Source organism: Myxine glutinosa, chromosome 11 (assembly GCF_964187855.1).
Source record: "Myxine glutinosa chromosome 11, kmMyxGlut1.1, whole genome shotgun sequence".
In the NCBI taxonomy this organism is placed as follows: Eukaryota; Metazoa; Chordata; class Myxini; order Myxiniformes; family Myxinidae; genus Myxine; species Myxine glutinosa.
In genome coordinates this window covers 3036938-3061364 of record NC_136271.1, presented here as the reverse complement: position 1 = coordinate 3061364, position 24427 = coordinate 3036938, and the positions used below count along the sequence as shown (strand labels likewise).

Sequence of the window (24427 nt, the reverse complement as noted above, 5' to 3'; positions counted from 1 at the left end):
ACATTTTCCTGGAACTGCAAACGACCTGTCAGACACTTTTCAGCTGTTTTGTAGAATGTAGTCTGATCTTTGCATTTCATGAAGACAAAGTACAGCTGATTGCATCCAGAATAATTTCAATGTCTTAAAGTGATGGAGCGTTGACATTTGGATTGAAGAAAACAAGAAGTGTGATAAAAAAATTGCTTTAAGCAAGGAACTGCAAACAACTAGAACGGCACTTTGACGTCGCGACTGATATGCCTCCACCCACATTATTACGCCATTATAGCACTTGTATCAATTTTGATTTAAATTCCTTCAGCTGTTCTCAAGTATCACATTTTTACCTGACATGACCTCTGACGCCAAAATCTAAGTTCACTTTGCATCATAATATATTGTCACGTGAAAAAGTAAGTACACCCCATGTAAAGTTTTGACTTTTTCAACATATTTCAACATACACCTATTTGATCTTCATTTCAACAATATTGATAGATAAAGGTGATATAATATAACAAATATCATGAAACATTTACATTCTGTAGTCCATTGTATAATTTAAATAAACATAAATGCAAATTTCACATGTGGAAAAAGTAAGTACACCCCTACATTTATCACTACTTCAAATACCTAAAATTAGAATCAGGTGCACCAGCTCAGGTGCAAATGATTTGAACATCGTTAGAGAGGATCTTGGAGGAACCTGTCTTATTTAAACCTCAGACATTTAGTTTGGTTTGCTCTTTGTTGTTGAAGTGTGTGGCATCACCATGCCTAGATCAAAAGAGCTCTCTGAGGCCTTAAGAAAGAAGGTTATGGATGCCTACGAGTCTGGGAAGGGATTTATAAAGATGATCAAACAATTTGAAATCAATCATTCGACTGTCCGGAAGATCGTCTACAAGTGGAGAAGATTCCAAACAACTGCCAAATTGTTCAGGCCAGGCCGCCCCAGCAAGTTCAGCCCGAGAGCAGACCGCAAGATGCTGAAAGAAGTCTCTAAGAACCCCAGAATGTCATCACGAGACCAACAGGTAGCTCTTGCCACTGTTGATGGCAAAGTGCACGAGTCTACCATTAGAACGAGGCTGCACAAATTTGATCTGCATGGGAGGTGTGCCAGGAGGAAACCTTTGCTGTCCAGAAAAAACATCAGGGCAAGACTAAAGTTTGCCAATGAACACCTAGGCAAAGACCAGCACTTCTGGAACAATGTGCTCTGGACAGATGAGTCAAAGGTAGAGCTATTTGGCCACAGTACCAGAAGACATGTTTGGCGAAAACCAAAGACAGCATTTGACCACAAGAACCTGATACCAACTGTAAAGCATGGTGGTGGAAATATTATGGTTTGGGGCAGCTTTGCTGCATCAGGGCCTGGGCAGCTCACCATCATAGAATCCACTATGAATTCTTCATTGTACGAGAGGGTGCTTGAGGATAATGTGAGGCCATCTGTCGGAAAGTTGAAGCGCAACCGAAGGTGGACCTTGCAACATGACAATGACCCTAAACATACCAGTAAATCCACCAAGGCATGGCTGAAAAGAACGAAATGGAGGGTTCTGGAATGGCCAAGTCAAAGCCCTGATCGAAATCCCATCGAGATGTTGTGAGGGGATTTGAAACGAGCTGTGCGTGCAAGAAACCCCTCAAGCATCGCAGAGCTGAAAGAATTCTGCATGGAGGAGTGGGCAAAAGTTTCTCCCAGTCGATGTCAGACACTGGTAGACAGTTATAAGAAACGCCTACTTGAGGTTGTTTCTGCCAAAGGGGGCATTACCACCTATTAGAGCCAAGGGTTGTTCAGAATCATTGGAATCGAATCCAATCAGAATCATCGCTGGCGTTCAGAATCATTGGAATCTCCCGCGATGAAGCTAACTCCAAGGGCCTTTCACTCACTCACCGCAAGCAGGTTGGTGGTCTTTCCGTCTTCGACCGACTCCTCTCTGGCCTTGCCCCCCCAGCTCTCTCTGGGCTCTGTCCCCCAAATATTCCTACAGGTCGCACAAGATCTGCCTGCAACCCTCTTATGGTTAAACTGCCAAAATCAAGACTTTCTGCTCACCTTCACTCCTTCATTCCTCTTTTCTCCCACCTCTGGAACAAACTCTCTCACTCTCTTCAATCCCACTCCACCCTCCAGGTCTTTAAAACAGCTGTTCACCACCATCTCTTATCTTCCCCCATCCAAAACCTTGATCTTTTCTACCCCCGCTAATTTCACCCCAAATCCTACACTTTTTTGAAATACCAACTTCTGTCCTGAAAGTGCTTGGTCTCCTTGTGTTTTATACCTCTCCCCCCCCCCCCCCCCCCCTTCCCACACCTCCTCCCCCCAGGCCCTCTCCCTCCCACGCTTCTCCCTGCTCTCAGGTGTTGTGTTTGTGTACTCCCCTCCTCTCCCCATCTTGTCTTCCGCTCCCTCTTTTTGTATGTTTTGTTTGTCTGGTTGATTTGTTTGTGAAATAAATGTTAGCTCTTTCACGAGCCTCGATTCAGCATACAAAAAAAAAAAAAAAAGGGTGTACTTACTTTTTCCACATGCGAAATTTGTATTTATGTTTATTTAAATTATACAATGGACTACAAAATGTAAATGTTTCATGATATTTGTTATATTATATCACCTTTATCTATCAATAATGTTGAAATGAAGATCAAATAGCTGTATGTTGATATATGTTGAAAAAGTCAAAACTTTACATGGGGTGTACTTACTTTTTCACGTGACTGTACTTATACCAAGTTTGGTCAAAATCCCATCACTGGTTCACAAGTTAGAGCAGCAACATAATTTTTTCTAACGGGACCTCTGATCGATGACCTCTTGACCCCATAATCGAATCTGTTTATCTTTACATCATTATAAATACTTGTACCAAGTTTGACTTGGCTCCCTTCAACTGCTCATAAGTTGTCACAGCAACGAAAACCTATTAGAGTCTTGCTGTATGACCTCTTGACCCCAACATCAAACCAGTTCATCTTTGCATCATAATACATACATGTAGTAACTTTGGTCAAAATCCCATCGCTGGTTCACAAGTTATCGCGGCAACAGGATTTTTACTGAACATGACCAATTTTGACCAAGACCAATTTTGATAAGATTTTGACTTCAGCCGTTCTCAAGTTATCGCGTTAACGAAAACCTATCACGGACGGACAGACGGACAATCTGAAAACGTAATGCATCCGGCGACTTCGTCAACGGAGGCATAAAAATCTCAATTCAAACCATTTTAAATTCGGGCTGTAACAACAAAATGTGAAAAAGTCAAGGTGTGTGAATACTTTCTGAAGCACTATCATTTTTGGCCCCATCTCTCAATGGTGAAAAATCACTTGTAAAATAACAATAGCCGGATCCGGATCCGGATCTTCACCAAAATCTAATCATTTCGTCCTTGTCGGAAACACAAACTCTCCACTGAATTTCGTCTGAATGCATCTACAACTTTTTGAGATATCCTATTCGCAGACAAATAAACACACAGGTGTGACAACAACCTCTGCCCACCTTCGGTGGCGGAAGTACCAATGACATGAGGAAAAAATTTCACTTAAATAAAGACCAAAGGGGACAACAAATAAATCATCACAATGTATGGGATTTAAGCTTGGGATCATAGCATCACGAAACAAGCATTCAAATAGGAAGGCATACGAGACAGCCATATCGGAATATCCCTTAAATGAATGCACTTATTAAGTGAAGGCTGTTCACCTATTTGGAAGTGGTGCATTTGGATCCTGCTTCTTCCCTTTCCCTCCAACAACCTCCTTTTTGGGTTTCTTTTTCTTCGCCTTACTATCATCCGTTCCACCGCCATCTGCACCCACAATCCCACTAGCAGCACTGCTTCCCCCAGCCGTAACGCTTCCACCACTTGCACCAGCCGCATCTTCATCATCCTCGTCTGGTGGTATTTCCAAGTCAGGTTCCCGGAGCAAGCCAAAGAACACCTACAAAGAAGAGCAGGGAATATTATTCAAGGACTGTGGAATATATATCTGTGATGCATCCTTATTCCTACAAGGATAAACATTGAAGGCATATATGAAGAAAAGGTGAGAGTACCTTAGCTCTGTTGGCCTCTCTGCGTGACTCTCCTGTGAGACCTCCAGCAGTGACATGCGGCCGGGCACGTGGTAGGCCTTCATACACATCCAGGTAAAGATGCTCCTGTATGACAATCAAAACAAAGTCAGAAAATCTTCATTGCTGATGCGCCAAATTTGCTTGTTCAATAAAAAAGTTATGCAAGGGGAAAAATGATCAAATCAAAGTTAGAATTGTAAAATAATTCACAACAGGTGGTTACTGTTTCTCATGGGTTTTGTTTTTGTTTGGTGACATCTGCCATATCATGCAACATTTATTTCCCCCAATAAAAACTCTTCAATTTTACCAGGAGATTCCAGAGTCTCAGAAATAAGCTCGGCCATACTTGTAGGATAACAAGCAGGTGAGTACTGTGCGTCTCCGTCAAGTGCCTCCGCAAAGAGACGTAGGCCTCGCGTGAAAGGCGGATTACAAACTTGCTTGCTCTAAAGCTCTGCAGCACTTCATTCCGTTCCAGCTGGTCTCGACGCGTCAACGACCCCAATAGCCTAAAACAAACAGAATTGTCAAACGGAGATGGCCCATGGTACCAAATGTGATCCTAATGTTGTCACTTTGACGGAGTTAGCCTTGCATAAATAAGCAAATGTGTGCATAAATAAGTAAGCACCTTACCGCAAGTCATCGGAATAGTAACTCTCCTGGTAGCCATGGAAGCGATCAAAGAATGGACGCGTGGCCTGTGTGTGCTCATTGTATACGAGCTCCAAGTACATGTGGCAGAACACGGGGAAAAGAAGCAACTGTAGTTCAGCCTTGTGAGAGTCCAATGCACTCTCTACAAAACTCTGCAACCCTGGGCATGGGAAAGCAAGACATCATTATCATTATCATTAACTAACACACACACACACACACACACACACACACACACACACACACACACACACACACACACACACACACACACACACACACACACACACACACACACACACACACACAATCAGGGTTAAGCCATTGACTCACTTTGTCTGTATGTCAATCTACAAATGTCAGCTTAGCCTTCAAGAAAAAAGGTAATTTCAATTGAATGTTGTATTTTTAACACAAATTGGAAAACTAACCTGTAGTGCAGCAGTACTTTGGCTCTAAATTTGACAAATTGTACGGAATCCTGTCCTGATCACACATGTGCAGTGATTTTTTATTTATTTATTTTTTTGCTGAGTGTCTGCATGGCAGTCAAACAAAATTGAAAATCATTGCAAACAGGAAAATTATTATTTTCAAGGATTTTTGACATTCATAAAGGACCCAAACACCAGAAAAGAAAAACTAATGTAACAGGTTAAATAAGGTAGTGTTCAAGGTGATGTATCAACGGTGGTAAACCTCCAAAAAAAAAAAATAAGTAAGATCTTTAAAATGTTTATTTTATTTGAATTATACGAGCAGAGTACCTGCCCAACGAGTGACCTGAGTTGTTGACATCTGCCGCAGACTAACCCTAACCCTAACAGACCAAGTCAAATCAGTGCTAGAACAGACCAAGTCAAATCAGTGCGAGAACAGACCAAGTCAAATCAGTGCGAGAACAGACCAAGTCAAATCAGTGTGAGAACAGACCAAGTCAAATCAGTGCTAGAACAGACCAAGTCAAATCAGTGCTAGAACAGACCAAGTCAAATCAGTGCTAGAACAGACCAAGTCAAATCAGTGCGAGAAGAGACCAAGTCAAATCAGTGCGAGAACAGACCAAGTCAAATCAGTGCTAGAACAGACCAAGTCAAATCAGTGCTAGAACAGACCAGGTCAAATCAGTGCTAGAACAGACCAAGTCAAATCAGTGCTAGAACAGACCAAGTCAAATCAGTGCTAGAACAGACCAAGTCAAATCAGTGCTTAAACAGACCAAGTCAAATCAGTGCCAGAACAGACCAAGTCAAATCAGTGCTAGAACAGACCAAATCAAATCAGTGCTAGAACAGACCAAGTCAAATCAGTGCTTAAAAACACCAAGTCAAATCAGTGCTTAAAACACCTAGTCAAATCGGTGCTGAAACAGACCTAGTCAAATCGGTGCTTAAACAGACCTAGTCAAATCAGTGATAGAACAGACCAAGTCAAATCAGTGTTAGAACAGACCAAGTCAAATCAGTGCGAGAACAGACCAAGTCAAATCAGTGCGAGAACAGACCAAGTCAAATCAGTGCGAGAACAGACCAAGTAAAATCAGTCCGAGAACAGACCAAGTCAAATCAGTGCTTAAACAGACCAAGTCAAATCAGTGCGAGAACAGACCAAGTCAAATCAGTGCTTAAAAACACCAAGTCAAATCAGTGCTTAAAACACCAAGTCAAATCGGTGCTTAAACAGACCTAGTCAAATCGGTGCTTAAACAGACCTAGTCAAATCGGTGCTTAAACAGACCTAGTCAAATCAATGCCAGAACAGACCAAGTCAAATCAGTGCAAGAACAGACCAAGTCAAATCAGTGCGAGAACAGACCAAGTCAAATCAGTGCTAGAACAGACCAAGTCAAATCAGTGCTTGAACAGACCAAGTCAAATCAGTGCTCAAAAGCACAAAGTCATATCAGTGCTTAAAAACACCAAGTCAAATCAGTGCTAGAACAGACCAAGTCAAATCAGTGCAAGAACAGACCAAGTCAAATCAGTGCTAGAACAGACCAAGTCAAATCAGTGCTAGAACAGACCAAGTCAAATCAGTGCTAGAACAGACCAAGTCAAATCAGTGCTTAAAAACACCAAGTCAAATCAGTGCTTAAACAGACCAAGTCAAATCAGTGCTTAAACAGACCAAGTCAAATCAGTGCTTAAACAGACCATGTCAAATCAGTGCTTAAACAGACCAAGTCAAATCAGTGCTTAAAAACACCAAGTCAAATCGGTGCTTAAACAGACCTAGTCAAATCGGTGCTTAAACAGACCTAGTCAAATCAGTGCCAGAACAAACAAAGTAAAATCAGTGCCAGAACAGACGAAGTCAAATCAGTGCTAGAACAGACCAAGTCAAATCAGTGCGAGAACAGACCAAGTCAAATCAGTGCGAGAACAGACCAAGTCAAATCAGTGCGAGAACAGACCAAGTCAAATCAGTCCGAGAACAGACCAAGTCAAATCAGTGTTAGAACAGACCAAGTCAAATCAGTGTGAGAACAGACCAAGTCAAATCGGTGCTTGAACAGACCAAGTCAAATCAGTGCTCAAAAACACCAAGTCATATCAGTGCTTAAAAACACCAAGTCAAATCAGTGCTTAAAAACACCAAGTCAAATCAGTGCTAGAACAGACCAAGTCAAATCAGTGCTAGAACAGGCCATCTCCAAGAAGTTCTGTCGCTCAAGCTTTTGGGTCTCACTATCTGCCATGATCTTTCTTGGGAAAACCACATTTCCAAGCTGGCCTCCAAAGCCAGTCGCCGACTGGGCATCCTCCGTCGTGCGAAGTCCTTCCTCGGCACACCTGACCTCCTCACCACATACAAGGCTTTCATCCGCAGCTCAATGGAATACTGTTCTCCCCTATGGGCCGGTGCTCCTGCCTCACACCTAGCTCGGCTTCACGCTGTTGAAACCAAAGCTTTCAGAATTATTGGAATCTCCCGCGATGAAGCTATCTCTGAGGGCCTTTCACTCACTCACCGCAGGCAGGTAGGTAGGTGGTCTTTCTGTCTTCTACCGACTCCTCTCCGGCCTTGCACCCCCAGCTCTCTCTGTGCTCTGTCCCCCAAATATTCCTACAGGTCGCACAAGATCTGCCAGCAACCCTCTGATGGTTAAACTGCCGAAATCTCGGCTCTCTGCTCACCTTCACTCTTTCATTCCCCTTTTCTCCCGCCTCTGGAACAAACTCCCTCACTCCCTTCAATCCCACTCCTCCCTCCAGGTCTTTAAAACAGCTGTTCACCACCATCTCTTATCTTCCCCCATCCAAAACCTTGATCTTTTCTACCCCCGCTAATTCACCCCAGATCCACCTTGTTTGAAATTCCAACTTCTTTCCTGGAAGTCCTGGCAGTGTCCATATGTTTTATACCTCTCCCACCGCCCCCTTCCCATGCCCCCCCTACCCCAAAGCCCTCGCCCTCTCTCAGATCTCTCCATGTCTCCATGTCTCCATGTCTCCATGTCTCCATGTCTCCATGTCTCTCGGTCCCTGCTCTCAAATGTTGTGTTTGTGTCCTTCCCCCTCTCTCCCCATCTTGTCTACCGCTCCCGATGTTATATGTTTTATGTGTCGGTTTGTCTTTCTGTGTGATTAATGTTCGCTCTTTCACGAGCCTCGATCTTGTATACAACAACAAAAAAAAAAGAAGTCAAATCAGTGCGAGAACAGACCAAGTCAAATCAGTGCTAGAACAGACCAAGTCAAATCAGTGCTAGAACAGACCAAGTCAAATCAGTGCTAGAACAGACCAAGTCAAATCAGTGCTAGAACAGACCAAGTCAAATCAGTGCTTAAAAACACCAAGTCAAATCAGTGCGAGAACAGACCAAGTCAAATCAGTGCGAGAACAGACAAAGTCAAATCAGTGCGAGAACAGACCAAGTCAAATCAGTGCTAGAACAGACCAAATCAAATCAGTGCTAGAACAGACCAAATCAAAGCAGTGCTAGAACAGACCAAGTCAAATCAGTGCTAGAACAGACCAAGTCAAATCAGTGCTAGAACAGACAAAGTCAAATCAGTGCTTGAACAGACCAAGTCAAATCAGTGCTCAAAAACACCAAGTCGTATCAGTGCTTAAAAACACCAAGTCAAATCAGTGCTAGAACAGACCAAGTCAAATCAGTGCAAGAACAGACCAAGTCAAATCAGTGCTAGAACAGACCAAGTCAAATCAGTGCTAGAACAGACCAAGTCAAATCAGTGCGAGAACAGACCAAGTCAAATCAGTGCTAGAACAGACCAAGTCAAATCAGTGCTCAAAAACACCAAGTCAAATCAGTGCTTAAACAGACCAAGTCAAATCAGTGCTTAAACAGACCAAGTCAAATCAGTGCTTAAACAGACCATGTCAAATCAGTGCTTAAACAGACCAAGTCAAATCAGTGCTTAAAAACACCAAGTCAAATCGGTGCTTAAACAGACCTAGTCAAATCGGTGCTTAAACAGACCTAGTCAAATCAGTGCCAGAACAAACGAAGTAAAATCAGTGCCAGAACAGATGAAGTCAAATCAGTGCTAGAACAGACCAAGTCAAATCAGTGCGAGAACAGACCAAGTCAAATCAGTGCGAGAACAGACCAAGTCAAATCAGTGCGAGAACAGACCAAGTCAAATCAGTCCGAGAACAGACCAAGTCAAATCAGTGTTAGAACAGACCAAGTCAAATCAGTGTGAGAACAGACCAAGTCAAATCAGTGCTTAAACAGACCAAGTCAAATCAGTGCTTAAAAACACCAAGTCAAATCAGTGCTGGAACAGACCAAGTCAAATCAGTGCTTAAAAACACCCAGTCAAATCGGTGCTTAAACAGACCTAGTCAAATCGGTGCTTAAACAGACCTAGTCAAATCGGTGCCAGAACAGACGAAGTCAAATCAGTGCCAGAACAGACCAAGTCAAATCGGTGCTAGAACAGACCAAGTCAAATCGGTGCTTGAACAGACCAAGTCAAATCAGTGCTCAAAAACACCAAGTCATATCAGTGCTTAAAAACACCAAGTCAAATCAGTGCTTAAAAACACCAAGTCAAATCAGTGCTAGAACAGACCAAGTCAAATCAGTGCTAGAACAGGCCATCTCCAAGAAGTTCTGTCGCTCAAGCTTTTGGGTCTCACTATCTGCCATGATCTTTCTTGGGAAAACCACATTTCCAAGCTGGCCTCCAAAGCCAGTCGCCGACTGGGCATCCTCCGTCGTGCGAAGTCCTTCCTCGGCACACCTGACCTCCTCACCACATACAAGGCTTTCATCCGCAGCTCAATGGAATACTGTTCTCCCCTATGGGCCGGTGCTCCTGCCTCACACCTAGCTCGGCTTCATGCTGTTGAAACCAAAGCTTTCAGAATTATTGGAATCTCCCGCGATGAAGCTATCTCTGAGGGCCTTTCACTCACTCACCGCAGGCAGGTAGGTAGGTGGTCTTTCTGTCTTCTACCGACTCCTCTCCGGCCTTGCACCCCCAGCTCTCTCTGTGCTCTGTCCCCCAAATATTCCTACAGGTCGCACAAGATCTGCCAGCAACCCTCGGATGGTTAAACTGCCGAAATCTCGGCTCTCTGCTCACCTTCACTCTTTCATTCCCCTTTTCTCCCGCCTCTGGAACAAACTCCCTCACTCCCTTCAATCCCACTCCTCCCTCCAGGTCTTTAAAACAGCTGTTCACCACCATCTCTTATCTTCCCCCATCCAAAACCTTGATCTTTTCTACCCCCGCTAATTCACCCCAGATCCACCTTGTTTGAAATTCCAACTTCTTTCCTGGAAGTCCTGGCAGTGTCCATATGTTTTATACCTCTCCCACCGCCCCCTTCCCATGCCCCCCCTACCCCAAAGCCCTCGCCCTCTCTCAGATGTCTCCATGTCTCCATGTCTCCATGTCTCCATGTCTCCATGTCTCCATGTCTCCATGTCTCTCGGTCCCTGCTCTCAAATGTTGTGTTTGTGTCCTTCCCCCTCTCTCCCCATCTTGTCTACCGCTCCCGATGTTATATGTTTTATGTGTCGGTTTGTCTTTCTGTGTGATTAATGTTCGCTCTTTCACGAGCCTCGATCTTGTATACAACAACAAAAAAAAAAGAAGTCAAATCAGTGCGAGAACAGACCAAGTCAAATCAGTGCTAGAACAGACCAAGTCAAATCAGTGCTAGAACAGACCAAGTCAAATCAGTGCTTAAAAACACCAAGTCAAATCAGTGCGAGAACAGACCAAGTCAAATCAGTGCGAGAACAGACAAAGTCAAATCAGTGCGAGAACAGACCAAGTCAAATCAGTGCTAGAACAGACCAAGTCAAATCAGTGCTTAAAAACACCAAGTCAAATCAGTGGTTAAAACACCAAGTCAAATCGGTGCTTAAACAGACCTAGTCAAATTGTGTGCTTAAACAGACCTAGTCAAATCAGTGCTAGAACAGACCAAGTCAAATCAGTGCGAGAACAGACCAAGTCAAATCAGTGCTAAAACAGACCAAATCAATCAGTGCTTAAACAGACTAAGTCAAATCAGCGCTTAAACAGACCAAGTCAAATCAGTGCGAGAACAGACTAAGTCAAATCAGTGCGAGAACAGACCAAGTCAAATCAGTGCGAGAACAGACCAAGTCAAATCAGTGCTAGAACAGACCAAATCAAATCAGTGCTAGAACAGACCAAATCAAATCAGTGCTAGAACAGACCAAGTCAAATCAGTGCTAGAACAGACCAAGTCAAATCAGTGCTAGAACAGACAAAGTCAAATCAGTGCTTGAACAGACCAAGTCAAATCAGTGCTCAAAAACACCAAGTCGTATCAGTGCTTAAAAACACCAAGTCAAATCAGTGCTTAAAAACACCAAGTCAAATCAGTGCTAAAACACCAAGTCATATCAGTGCTTAAAAACACCAAGTCAAATCAGTGCGAGAACAGACCAAGTCAAATCAGTGCTAGAACAGACCAAATCAAATCAGTGCTAGAACAGACCAAGTCAAATCAGTGCTAGAACAGACCAAGTCAAATCAGTGCTAGAACAGACCAAGTCAAATCAGTGCTAGAACAGACCAAGTCAAATCAGTGCTAGAACAGACCAAGTCAAATCAGTGCTAGAACAGACCAAGTCAAATCAGTGCTTAAAAACACCAAGTCAAATCAGTGCTTAAAACACCAAGTCAAATCGGTGCTTAAACAGACCTAGTCAAATTGTGTGCTTAAACAGACCTAGTCAAATCAGTGCTAGAACAGACCAAGTCAAATCAGCGCTTAAACAGACCAAGTCAAATCAGTGCTTAAACAGACCAAGTCAAATCAGCGCTTAAACAGACCAAGTCAAATCAGTGCTTAAACAGACCAAGTCAAATCAGTGCTAGAACAAACCAAGTCAAATCAGTGCTTAAACAGACAAGTCAAATCAGTGCTTAAAAACACCAAGTCAAATCAGTGCGAGAACAGACCAAGTCAAATCAGTGCTAGAACAGACCAAGTCAAATCAGTGCTTAAACTGACCAAGTCAAATCAGTGCTCGAACAGACCAAGTCAAATCAGTGCTTAAAAACACCAAGTCAAATCAGTGGTTAAAACACCAAGTCAAATCGGTGCTTAAACAGACCTAGTCAAATTGTGTGCTTAAACAGACCTAGTCAAATCAGTGCTAGAACAGACCAAGTCAAATCAGTGCGAGAACAGACCAAGTCAAATCAGTGCTAAAACAGACCAAATCAATCAGTGCTTAAACAGACTAAGTCAAATCAGCGCTTAAACAGACCAAGTCAAATCAGTGCGAGAACAGACTAAGTCAAATCAGTGCGAGAACAGACCAAGTCAAATCAGTGCTAGAACAGACCAAATCAAATCAGTGCTAGAACAGACCAAATCAAATCAGTGCTAGAACAGACCAAGTCAAATCAGTGCTAGAACAGACCAAGTCAAATCAGTGCTAGAACAGACAAAGTCAAATCAGTGCTTGAACAGACCAAGTCAAATCAGTGCTCAAAAACACCAAGTCGTATCAGTGCTTAAAAACACCAAGTCAAATCAGTGCTTAAAAACACCAAGTCAAATCAGTGCTAAAACACCAAGTCATATCAGTGCTTAAAAACACCAAGTCAAATCAGTGCGAGAACAGACCAAGTCAAATCAGTGCTAGAACAGACCAAATCAAATCAGTGCTAGAACAGACCAAGTCAAATCAGTGCTAGAACAGACCAAGTCAAATCAGTGCTAGAACAGACCAAGTCAAATCAGTGCTAGAACAGACCAAGTCAAATCAGTGCTAGAACAGACCAAGTCAAATCAGTGCTAGAACAGACCAAGTCAAATCAGTGCTTAAAAACACCAAGTCAAATCAGTGCTTAAAACACCAAGTCAAATCGGTGCTTAAACAGACCTAGTCAAATTGTGTGCTTAAACAGACCTAGTCAAATCAGTGCTAGAACAGACCAAGTCAAATCAGCGCTTAAACAGACCAAGTCAAATCAGTGCTTAAACAGACCAAGTCAAATCAGCGCTTAAACAGACCAAGTCAAATCAGTGCTTAAACAGACCAAGTCAAATCAGTGCTTAAACAGACCAAGTCAAATCAGTGCTTAAAAACACCAAGTCAAATCAGTGCTGGAACAGACCAAGTCAAATCAGTGCTTAAAAATACCAAGTCAAATCAGTGCTTAAAAAGACCTAGTCAAATCGGTGCTTAAACAGACCTAGTCAAATCGGTGCTTAAACAGACCTAGTCAAATCAGTGCCAGAACAGACGAAGTCAAATCAGTGCCAGAACAGACGAAGTCAAATCAGTGCGAGAACAGACCAAGTCAAATCAGTGCGAGAACAGACCAAGTCAAATCAGTCCGAGAACAGACCAAGTCAAATCGGTGCTTAAACAGACCGAGTCAAATCAGTGCTTGAACAGACCAAATCAAATCAGTGCTAGAACAGACCAAGTCAAATCAGTGCTTAAAAACACAAAGTGATATCAGTGCTTAAAAACACCAGTCAAATCAGTACTTAAAAACACCAAGTCAAATCAGTGCTTAAAAACACCAAGTCAAATCAGTGCTTAAAAACACCAAGTCAAATCAGTGCTTAAAAACACCAAGTCAAATCAGTGCTTAAAAACACCAAGTCAAATCAGTGCTAGAACAGACTAAGTCAAATCATTCCCAGAACAGACCAAGTCAAATCAGTGCTAAAACAGACCAAGTCAAATCGGTGCCAGAACAGACGAAGTCAAATCAGTGCCAGAACAGACCAAGTCAAATCAGTGCTGGAACAGACCAAGTCAAATCAGTGCTGGAACAGACAAAGTCAAATCAGTGCTTAAAAACACCAAGTCAAATCAGTGCGAGAACAGACCAAGTCAAATCAGTGCCAGAACAGACCAAGTCAAATCAGTGCGAGAACAGACCATGTCAAATCAGTGCTAGAACAGACCAAGTCAAATCAGTGCTAGAACAGACCAAGTCAAATCAGTGCTAGAACAGACCAAGTCAAATCAGTGCTAGAACAGACCAAGTCAAATCAGTGCTAGAACAGACCAAGTCAAATCAGTGCTAGAACAGACCAAGTCAAATCGGTGCGAGAACAGACCAAGTCAAATCAGTGCGAGAACAGACCAAGTGAAATCAGTGCTAGAACAAACCAAGTCAAATCAGTGCTAGAACAGACCAAGTCAAATCAGTGCTTAAACAGACCAAGTCAAATCAGTGCTTAAACAGACCAAGTCAAATCAGTGCGAGAACAGACCAAGTCAAATCAGTGCCAGAACAGACCAAGTCAAATCAGTGCTTAAAAACACCAAGTCAAATCAATGCTTAAAAACACCAAGTCAAATCAGTGCCAGAACAGACCAAGTCAAATCAGTGCTCGAACAGACCAAGTCAAATCAGTGCGAGAACAGACCATGTCAAATCAGTGCTAGAACAGACCAAGTCAAATCAGTGCTAGAACAGACCAAGTCAAATCAGTGCTAGAACAGACCAAGTCAAATCAGTGCGAGAACAGACCAAGTCAAATCAGTGCTAGAACAGACCAAGTCAAATCAGTGCTTGAACAGACCAAGTCAAATCGGTGCTAGAACAGACCAAGTCAAATCAGTGCGAGAACAGACCAAGTGAAATCAGTGCTAGAACAAACCAAGTCAAATCAGTGCTAGAACAGACCAAGTCAAATCAGTGCTTAAACAGACCAAGTCAAATCAGTGCTTAAACAGACCAAGTCAAATCAGTGCGAGAACAGACCAAGTCAAATCAGTGCTAGAACAGACCAAGTCAAATCAGTGCTAGAACAGACCAAGTCAAATCAGTGCTTAAACAGACCAAGTCAAATCAGTGCGAGAACAGACCAAGTCAAATCAGTGCTAGAACAGACCAAGTCAAATCAGTGCTAGAACAGACCAAGTCAAATCCGTCCGAGAACAGAACAAGTCAAATCAGTGCTTAAACAGACCAAGTCAAATCAGTGCTTAAACAGACCAAGTCAAATCAGTGCTTAAACAGACCAAGTCAAATCAGTGCTTAAACAGACCAAGTCAAATCAGTGCTTAAACAGACCAAGTCAAATCAGTGCTTAAACAGACCAAGTCAAATCAGTGCTTAAACAGACCAAGTCAAATCAGTGCTTAAACAGACCAAGTCAAATCAGTGCTTAAACAGACTAAGTCAAATCAGTGCTTAAAAACACCAAGTCAAATCAGTGCTGGAACAGACCAAGTCAAATCAGTGCTTAAACAGACCTAGTCAAATCGGTGCTTAAACAGACCTAGTCAAATCAGTGCTAGAACAGACCAAGTCAAATCAGTGCGAGAAGGGCAATTCCACGACGTTACGGAGTGACACTGTCTTTTGTCATTTATTAAACAATAACAACATTTATTGAAAACTCTGCTCTCACAATAGTTATAAAATTGCAATGAAATAATGGGAAGATACACTAATAGTTGTGCCTTCAGTACAGGGGTTTCAAAATTCCAGACATGACCTAATTACTCTGAAATAATTACAATAGTCCCGAAGTAACGAAAAATCCCGTTATGGAGTGACGAGTCAATTTTGAGATTTCTCCCAAAGCAACAAATCATTTCTAGATAACGCCAGGCTTTCATTCTGAACCCAGCTGACTTGTGCTGGCGTTTCAACATCTAACACTTTAGATAAATAAAAAAAATAAAAATCTGAACTGAGAAAATATACAATAAACATATTTTAAAAAGTCAAGAAATAGACTAAAGAAATTGAGAACAATTTACGAGTGGATGACCAGAAACAAAACAAAGTTTGGAATTAATCAGTTGGCCACATCACAAAACTTCACATGACTGCCCTGCAAAAGGTTCCCTTTCCCAAAGGACATTCAGCAAATACATAATATGATTGCGATGGTCGAGGGATGGCTGAAGAAGGAATCTGACGACTTGGTTGGAATCAATCCAGGATTTATCTTCCACCTCTGGGAATGTATATGCCAAGTCAGATAGGCCCGCTTTTCGCAAAAATGATACTTCCAAACAACCATCATCTACTATCTGAGTCACCTGGCCAACAAACAACTTCTTAGATTTTTTTTGTGACATACTGCACAGTCACAAAGTCACCAGGGTGCACTTGGGGTTGACTGTCTGACCTGGGGCTCTCAGCAGGTGCTGGACTCGCAGTATTTTGACATTCCAAGGATGATACATGGCACTCGGGGTGAAGACTCACCAATTCAAATTGTTCCGCTGATGAGTACATAGAGGCGCTCACAACATATTTCCTCACAGGTTTCACACAGTGTGTTTGGTGTGTTTTCGGAAGCGACGTCACTAACTGCCAGCGCTCGTCCAATTGCGACTGGCACTTCTCAATGTCTCCTGCTGCGATGAATAAAACTTCGATCTTTTTGCACTGTGCCGCTGCTATGCGGAAGAAGGATTCTGCATCAGATACAGGATCCCCAGCCAGATTTGCCAACCAAACTCTCCTCTTTACCTCACCTCCTATCCCATCAACAGCACCCTTACCATGAGATGTGGCAAAGAAATTCCAGGATAATTGAATCTTGAACAATTCCTGAAGGAACTCACCTTTTTCAGGCTGAGTTATCAATTGTTTGACAGAATGAGTCACTCTGTAACGTTACGGAGTGACGAGTTTTCTTTTTAATTTATTTTCTGTAGATTAAAAAAAAAATTATACTGTACAATGATTGGGTGGTATAAGTTCTTAATGACCCTGGATTTATTTGGTTTTTCATCCACCAGTTAAAGAGAAAAGTAACCAAATGTCAAATTTTCGTTATGGAGTGACACGTCACGGAGTGACATCTGACTCCTAATTTGAGTTTTAATTTTAAAGCATAAAAGGACAACTCATATTTTTTCAATTGGTTTTGAAATAATCTTCATACAGGTAGCTTCTGATGGATAGCATTTGTTGACTTCAACAACATGCATGCATTTTAAGGCCATTTTTCCTGCTAGAGTGGGGGTTAGCCTTGCGGTCCCCATGACAATCTTCTCCATTTTGCCCTATTTTCTGCATCTCTCCTTGTTAACCCCCTTGCCCGCATTTCTTCTTCCACCATCTTTAGCCAAGTCTTTCTCGGTCTTCCCCGTCCTCGACTTCCTTCTACATCAATTTCCATCACTCTTCTCAACCAGTCACTTTCATCCTTCCTCAACACATGACCAAACCATCTCAGCCTGTTCCTCTTCACAGCATCAATCACAGGCAATATTCCCATCATCTTTCGCAATTCATCATTTGTCTTCCTCTCTCTCAACGATACTCCGCACATCCATCGAACCATTCGCATTTCCACCCTTTCCAGCCTTCGTTGCTGCTCTACGTTCATTACCCATGTCTCGCTCCCATAAATCATAACACTTCTCACACATGCAGCATACACCTTTCCCTTCAGCTTCAGCGACACTCTCCTCCTCATCAGCACGCAACTCAGTTCCCGAAACTTCTTCCATGCACATCTCACTCGAGCAACCGTTGCCGAGTCTGATCCACCTTCTCCATTCAGCATGTCTCCGAGGTAGCAAAATGATTTCACACCTTCCAGCTTCACGCCGTCTCCAAGATCCAACTCAACATTTCCTCCATCTGCAGCTCCCTCTGTGCACACCTTACATTTGAATGTAGCTGCCACACTGGTAAATGACCCTCTCAGACCACTACATTTTTGATGAACCCACTCAGCGCACATTGTACATTGAATGGAGTTCACTCCGACACCCTTCCTGCACACAGCACACGGCCACTTCCCAGTTCTTTCCACCTCACCACATGCTTTACCACTTGCCATCACATTCGTCTTTCCGATATTCACCTTCAGACCTTTTGTCTCCATACATTCCTTCCACTTGTTCATCTTTTCCTTCAGTCCATCCATACTTTCCGCAATCAACACCAGATCATCTGCATACAACAACTCCCACGGTAAACCCTCCTTTACGTTCTGAGCCAGCACCTCCATCACAGCTACAAATAGTAGTGGACTTAGTACCGACCCCTGATGCACTCCCACCTTCACCTCAAACTCACCACTGTTCCCGTCCTTCGTCCTTACAGCTGTGCGCGCTCTTTTGTACATTGCCATCACTACTCTGATCAACCATTCCTCCACTCCTAACTTCCTCAATGCCCATGTCAATACTTTGCGTGGAACCCTATCGAATGCTTTCTCCAGAACAAACCCAAAAAACAAATTCTTCCTCTTCTCCATGTACTTCTCCTGCAACTGCCTCACAATGAAAAGCGCATCTGTCGTTCCTCTTCCTGGCATAAATCCAAACTGCATTTCGTCGATCTTCACTTTCTTCCTTATCCTCCTCTCCAACACCCTTTCCAATACCTTCATTCCGTGCTCCAATAACTTTATCGCTCGGTACGAGCCACACTCCAGAGGGTCACCTTTCCCCTTGTATAGAGGGACGAGGGTACTCAGTTCCCAATCCACTGGAATGCGGCCTTCTTTCACCACCAGATTACAGATCTCTGTCATTCTCTTCACACCCCAACTTCCTGCTGCCTTCAACATATCTCCCACAACTCCCGTCGGCCCTCCCGCTTTTCCACTCTTCATTGCTGTTATCGCTTCAACTTCCTTCTCAGTTATCTTCTCTGCCGGTCCTAAAACTGGGTCAACTTCGTACCAATGAATTGAGAGAATGAATGAATTAACCTCAAACCACTTGCCCCCCCTTATCCTGCCATCCCCTGTCTCAATTCTCCCCAGTCTCCCCTACTGACCTCTCTGAACTCCTCATCGGAATGAAAACTGCCACCTGCACTCTTGACCCCATCCCCTCCAGCTTTGTCAAGGCCTCCCTTCCTGCTCTCTCTCCACTTATCATTGCAACAATAAACTCCTCCCTGTCTACAGGCATCGTCCTACCATCCCTCAAAATTGCTGCTGTTACCCCCATTCTGAAAAAACCTGGACTAAACCCTGACACCCTAAATAACTTCAGACCAATATCCAACCTACCCTTTCTGTCAAAGGTTTTGGAACGCGCTGTAGCCACTCAACTCAAACATCACCTCTCTGCCAATAACCTGTATGAAACATTCCAATCCGGATTCCGCTCCAACCACAGTACTGAAACTGCTCTCCTCAAAATCACCAACGACCTTCTCCTCTGACGCTGGCAACCTCAACATTCTCATCCTCCTCGACCTCAGCGCCGCCTTTGACACCATCGATCACACCATCCTCCTCACCCGACTTGAAACCACCTTTAACATTACCGGCACTGCCCTCTCTTGGATTAAATCATACCTCTCTGACAGACGTCAGTTCATCTCCATCAATAACTGCAAATCCCCTACTGCTCCCCTCCCCCAAGGTGTCCCCCAAGGTTCAGTTCTTGGCCCCCTCCTCTTCATCCTTTACCTGTCCCCCCTCGGTCACTTAATCCGCCGTCATGGTCTCCAATTCCACTGCTTCGCCGATGACATCCAGCTTTTCATCTCCACCAAGTCCATCTCCACCGCCACCCACTCTATCCTGACAAACTGCATCACTGAAATAAAATCCTGGCTTCAAATCAACTTCCTCAAACTTAACTGTGATAAATCTGAAATAATCATCATTGGCCCAAAAACGCTCACCAAGTCCACCCATAACTTTGCCCTCAACATCGACGGTTTCCCAGTATCCACCTCCCCTCACATCCGGAATCTTGGCATCATCTTTGACCAAACCCTCTCCTTCGACAAATAAACTAAACAGATCACAAAGACAGCCTTCTTTCACCTGAAAAACATCGCCCGTCTCCGTCCATCCCTCTCCTCCGTGGCTGCAGAAACCCTCATCCACGCCTTCATCACTTCCCGTCTGGACTACTGCAATAGCCTCCTTTATGGTTCACCCTCAACAATCACCAATAAACTCCAATACATTCAGAACTCCGCTGCCCGTCTACTCACCCAATTCCCGGACCCGTGACCACATCACCCCCGTCCTTTACAAGCTTCACTGGCTCCCCATCTCCCAGAGAATCCAGTACAAAATCCTCCTCTTGACCTACAAAGCCCTCCATAACCTGGCCCCATCCTACCTGGCTGACCTCCTCTCCAGACACACTCCCACCCGCAACCTCCGCTCTGCTGGTACCAACCTCCTGACCCCCCCCATCCGGACCAAATTTAGATCCTGGGGGGACAGGGCCTTCTCCATCGCTGCTCCCACCCTCTGGAACTCGCTACCTCACACCATCAGAGACTCCTCCTCACTCACCACATTCAAAACATCACTCAAGACCCACCTGTTCAACACTGCATTCAACATTTAACCCACAGCATCTAACCCCTGACTATCTCCTCTCCTTCTCCCTCCTTTGTGCTTTGAATATTTCCCGATTGATTCTTCTTTTTTTGCAATTGTTTTTATGTTTTGCTATGCATTATGTTTTGCACTCTGTCAAAGCGTCTTTGGGCTTCCTGAAAAGCGCTATATAAAATAAATGCATTATTATTATTATTATTATTAATTAATAGTTCTTTGCATTATCGAGGGCCAATTTTACTGCGCTTTTCAGTGGAATGACTTCATTAATTGCAATGAGTGATGTAAGCCAACAGAGCAAGCAAACTCAGTGATCTTGATATTATCTGAAAGTACATGTTTTCAGCTTTCATTTGGTACATAACATGAACTTTTTCAGTCAAATTTAAAATTTGACCTCTGCGGACCATTTCTCGTGGAATTGCCCAGAACAGACCAAGTTTGATATATATATATATATAGTAACGGATCTGAGAATGCTGTATAATTGTTGTAAATATCACCCTCTGTAAATGTAATGAATCTGTGTAAATACCCCCATAATTGTAAAGGTCAAAGGTCGTCCCCATTAGTTAATTCATCGCATACACCTAGCCAATCTTAGAGCCTCTAAATAGTTATTCCCTTATTATGTGTTCCAGTTTAAGACTCTGTTTCCCAGTAATTGACACTCCATTGCACTGAATCAAATAAGGATAGCTCCCCTTCAATAATTACATTTCCCAACCAAACTCTCCCTCTCTGGGTAAAGCAGCTTGACAAGCGTGGGGTGCGCGCCCCCTCAACTGGCCTGGCTTTGGAAGCGGCGTTCGCTGTCATGATGAATATGTGCTCTGTGCTCTGTTGGACAGGAAGGGCGGGGTTGCCGGGAAGAGGCAAGCCCAGGGCGCGCCACGAGGGGCGGAGCTGTTCAGCCCCATGCCCAAATAAGGATACAAGCCCGTGGCTCGCCACGAGGGGCGGGCTGTTCAGCCCCATGCCCAAATAAGGTAGCAAGACCGTGGCATTGCCATATAAGGCAACGAAACAGAGCACGGGGGAGGGCGGTACCCAAAGAGAGGAGGGCGTGTCACACCCGCGTTTGAGGTATGAGAGATGCGTGCGACGATCGCGCAAGAGAGAACGAGAGGACCGGAGCAGAGGACAAAAGAGCCCGAAGCGTGTCAACGAAAGAACGAGCCCGGCCGCGTGGAACGACCAAGATACGTGTGCTGCCGCCGCCCTGCTCGCTCCCAGCCCAGAAAGGACCTGCTTGCTGTGCGCCCTGCTCAACCTTCCAGGCTTGTGGTTATACCTTCCTCTCCCTCCAGCCAATCCACTCTGCAATTCCCCATTCGTGTACGTGAGTTTGTTTTGTGTGTCTTGTCCCTGGGGTTAAGTAAGACTGTATAGTATAAGCTAGTATTTGCACTGTGTCCTTCTGATTCTTCCATTTCCTTGTATTTTTTTTTTTTTTTTTTGTATACAAGATCGAGGCTCGTGAAAGAGCTAACATTAATCACACAAAAAGACAAACCGACACACAAAACACAAAAAACAAGGGGAGCGGTAGACAAGATGGGGGAGAGAGGGGGAAGGACACAAAAGAGAGGGGGAAGGACACAAACACAACATTTGAGAGCAGGGACATCGGGAGGACTTGGGGGGAGGTGGGAGAGGATTAAAACATATGAACACTGCAAGGACTCTGGGGTGAATTACCGGGGGTAGAAAAGATCAAGGTTTTCGATGGGGGAAGATAAGAGATGGTGGTGAACAGCTGTTTTAAAGACCTGGAGGGAGGAGTGGGATTGAAGGGAGTGGGGGAGTTTGTTCCAGAGGCGGGAGAAAAGGGGAATGAAAGAGTGAAGGTGAGCAGAGAGCCTAGACTTTGGCAGTTTAACCAGAAGAGGGTTGCAGGCAGATCTTGTGCGACCTGAAGGAATATTGGGGGGACAGAGCACAGAGAGAGCTGGGGGAGCAAGGCCGGAGAGGAGTCGGTAGAAGACAGAAAGACCACCAACCTGCCTGCGGTGAGTGAGTGAAAGGCCCTCGGCGTTGACTACATCGCAGGAGATTCCAATGATTCTGAAAGCTTTGGCCTCAACAGCGTGAAGCCGAGCAAGGTGTGAGGCAGGAGCACCAGCCCAGAGGGGGGAACAGTATTCCATTGAGCTGTGGATGAAAGCCTTGTATGTGGTGAGGAGCCCAGGTGTGCCAAGGAAGGACTTCGCACGACGGAGGATGCCCAGTCGGCGACTGGCTTTGGAGGCCAGCTTGGAAATGTGGTTTTCCCAAGAAAGATCATGGCAGATAGTGAGACCCAAAAGCTTGAGCGACAGAACTTCTTGGAGAGGATTGTTGAGAAAGTAGATGGGAGGGTTGTCCAGTCGGTCCTTTCGGAGAGACATTGTAAGAGTGTGAGATTTGTCAGGATTGAAAGACATGTTCCACTTGTTTGACCAGTCTGTGATTTTGTCCAGGTCTGCAGAGAGTGAGGAGGCTGCAGACTGCCGATCTGAGGGATGAGGAATGGAGCGACAGAGAGTAGAGTCGTCAGCAAAGAGATAGAGAGGATTTTCAAGAGAGTCAGAGAGATCATTGATGAAGACCAGAAAAAGCACAGGGCCCAGAACACTACCTTGGGGAACTCCAGCCTGAACAGGAGGAGGAGATGAGAGAAACCCATTCAGGGCCACACGTTGACTACGACCAGAGAGGAAGTCCGCCAGCCATGCGTGGAGATTTCCATGGATACCAAAGGAGGAGAGTTTGGAGAGCAGAGCAGGGTGCCAGACCGTATCGAAGGCACGTGAAATGTCAAGGGAGACAGCTCTAATTTCCTGTTTGGCGTTGAGGACCTCCATCCATTGTTGAGAAAGCAGAAGCAGCATGTCCAGAGTAGAGTGACCAGGTCTGAAACCAAATTGATGATCAGAGATCAAGCCATTGGAGAAGAGGAAAGATTTAATATCTGAAGCAATGATGGATTCCATGACTTTGCTGATAATTGGGAGAAGGCTGATTGGTCTGTAGTTGCTGGGATCTGTTTTTGCACCTTTTTTGTGCAAAGCGGTGATGTTGGCTGATTTCCAAGCAGATGGCAGATGACCTTGAGCAAAAGAGAGGGTGAAGAGAACAGAAAGAGGGAGTGAAAGTGCAGAAGAACATGATTTTAGGACCCGTGGGCTGATGCCGTCAGGACCAGTTGCAGAAACTGGTCTTGTATATTACTTTGATTGCTTTTCTTCCTTGAGTTGTGTGTAAATAATAATAAATCCCTGTTCTTCCTACTTTGTCTTCTTCTTCACATTCGGCCGCTTTAGAGGTTTCCAAATTGAGTGCACGTGGCGCGATTCGGCCAGCGCATATGAATCGGGTTTAGCCCCTTCGATAAACGGCTCACGCCGCAGTTCGCTTCGCTCGGCGCAACCAATCCATTACGCTGCGGCCGTGAGCGGGGGTGTTTCCTCGCGTACCGGGAGGCGCTGGTATTTAGGTCATAGGACGGTTGGGCCTAATACCCTACCCAGCGCTGACCGGGCGTGACGTCATACCCCAGGACCACGTCGGTCAGTCATCGACGAGGGGATTAATCCCCCCTCGATAAGGGGGAAAGAGGCCGACGTTGGGTTCCGTAACAATATATATATATACATATATAAATAAAATCGGGAGAATAAATAAGACGCGGACGTAGCTTCAGGACAGTCTCCGCGTCCGCCTTATTTAATCTCCCGATTATTTATTTAATACAAATGAGACGCCTGCTCGTACTGTGGAGTTTCTACTATTTCTCAGTTTTATTTATTTATATATATATATATATATATATACAGTATATATATATATATATATATATATATATATATATTGTTACAGACGCGGTTTAGATGTTATGATGGGCCGAGCGGATGGTCCAACCGCGACCGAACAGTTACTCCCCGATTAGCCCGA

The 24427-nt window shown here is 44.2% G+C and overlaps 1 protein-coding gene across 6 annotated transcripts in view; it reads right to left on the bottom strand.

Annotated features, from left to right (window-relative positions):
* The window catches only part of TAF5 (TATA-box binding protein associated factor 5), a 543784-nt gene that overhangs the window by 11078 nt on the left and 508279 nt on the right, over nt 1-24427 (bottom strand). For 5 of the 6 annotated variants that reach the window (XM_078786342.1, XM_078786341.1, XM_078786339.1 and 2 more), the window contains exons 3-6: nt 4736-4916; nt 4446-4608; nt 4076-4180; nt 3722-3960 (exon numbers count right to left, since the gene is read on the bottom strand). In XM_078786342.1, the coding sequence (XP_078642468.1) occupies nt 3722-3960; nt 4076-4180; nt 4446-4608; nt 4736-4916 (688 nt within the window). Of the gene's footprint in view, nt 1-3721; nt 3961-4075; nt 4181-4406; nt 4609-4735; nt 4917-24427 lie in introns of all 6 variants that reach the window. The other variant, XM_078786338.1, reaches the window with a different exon arrangement.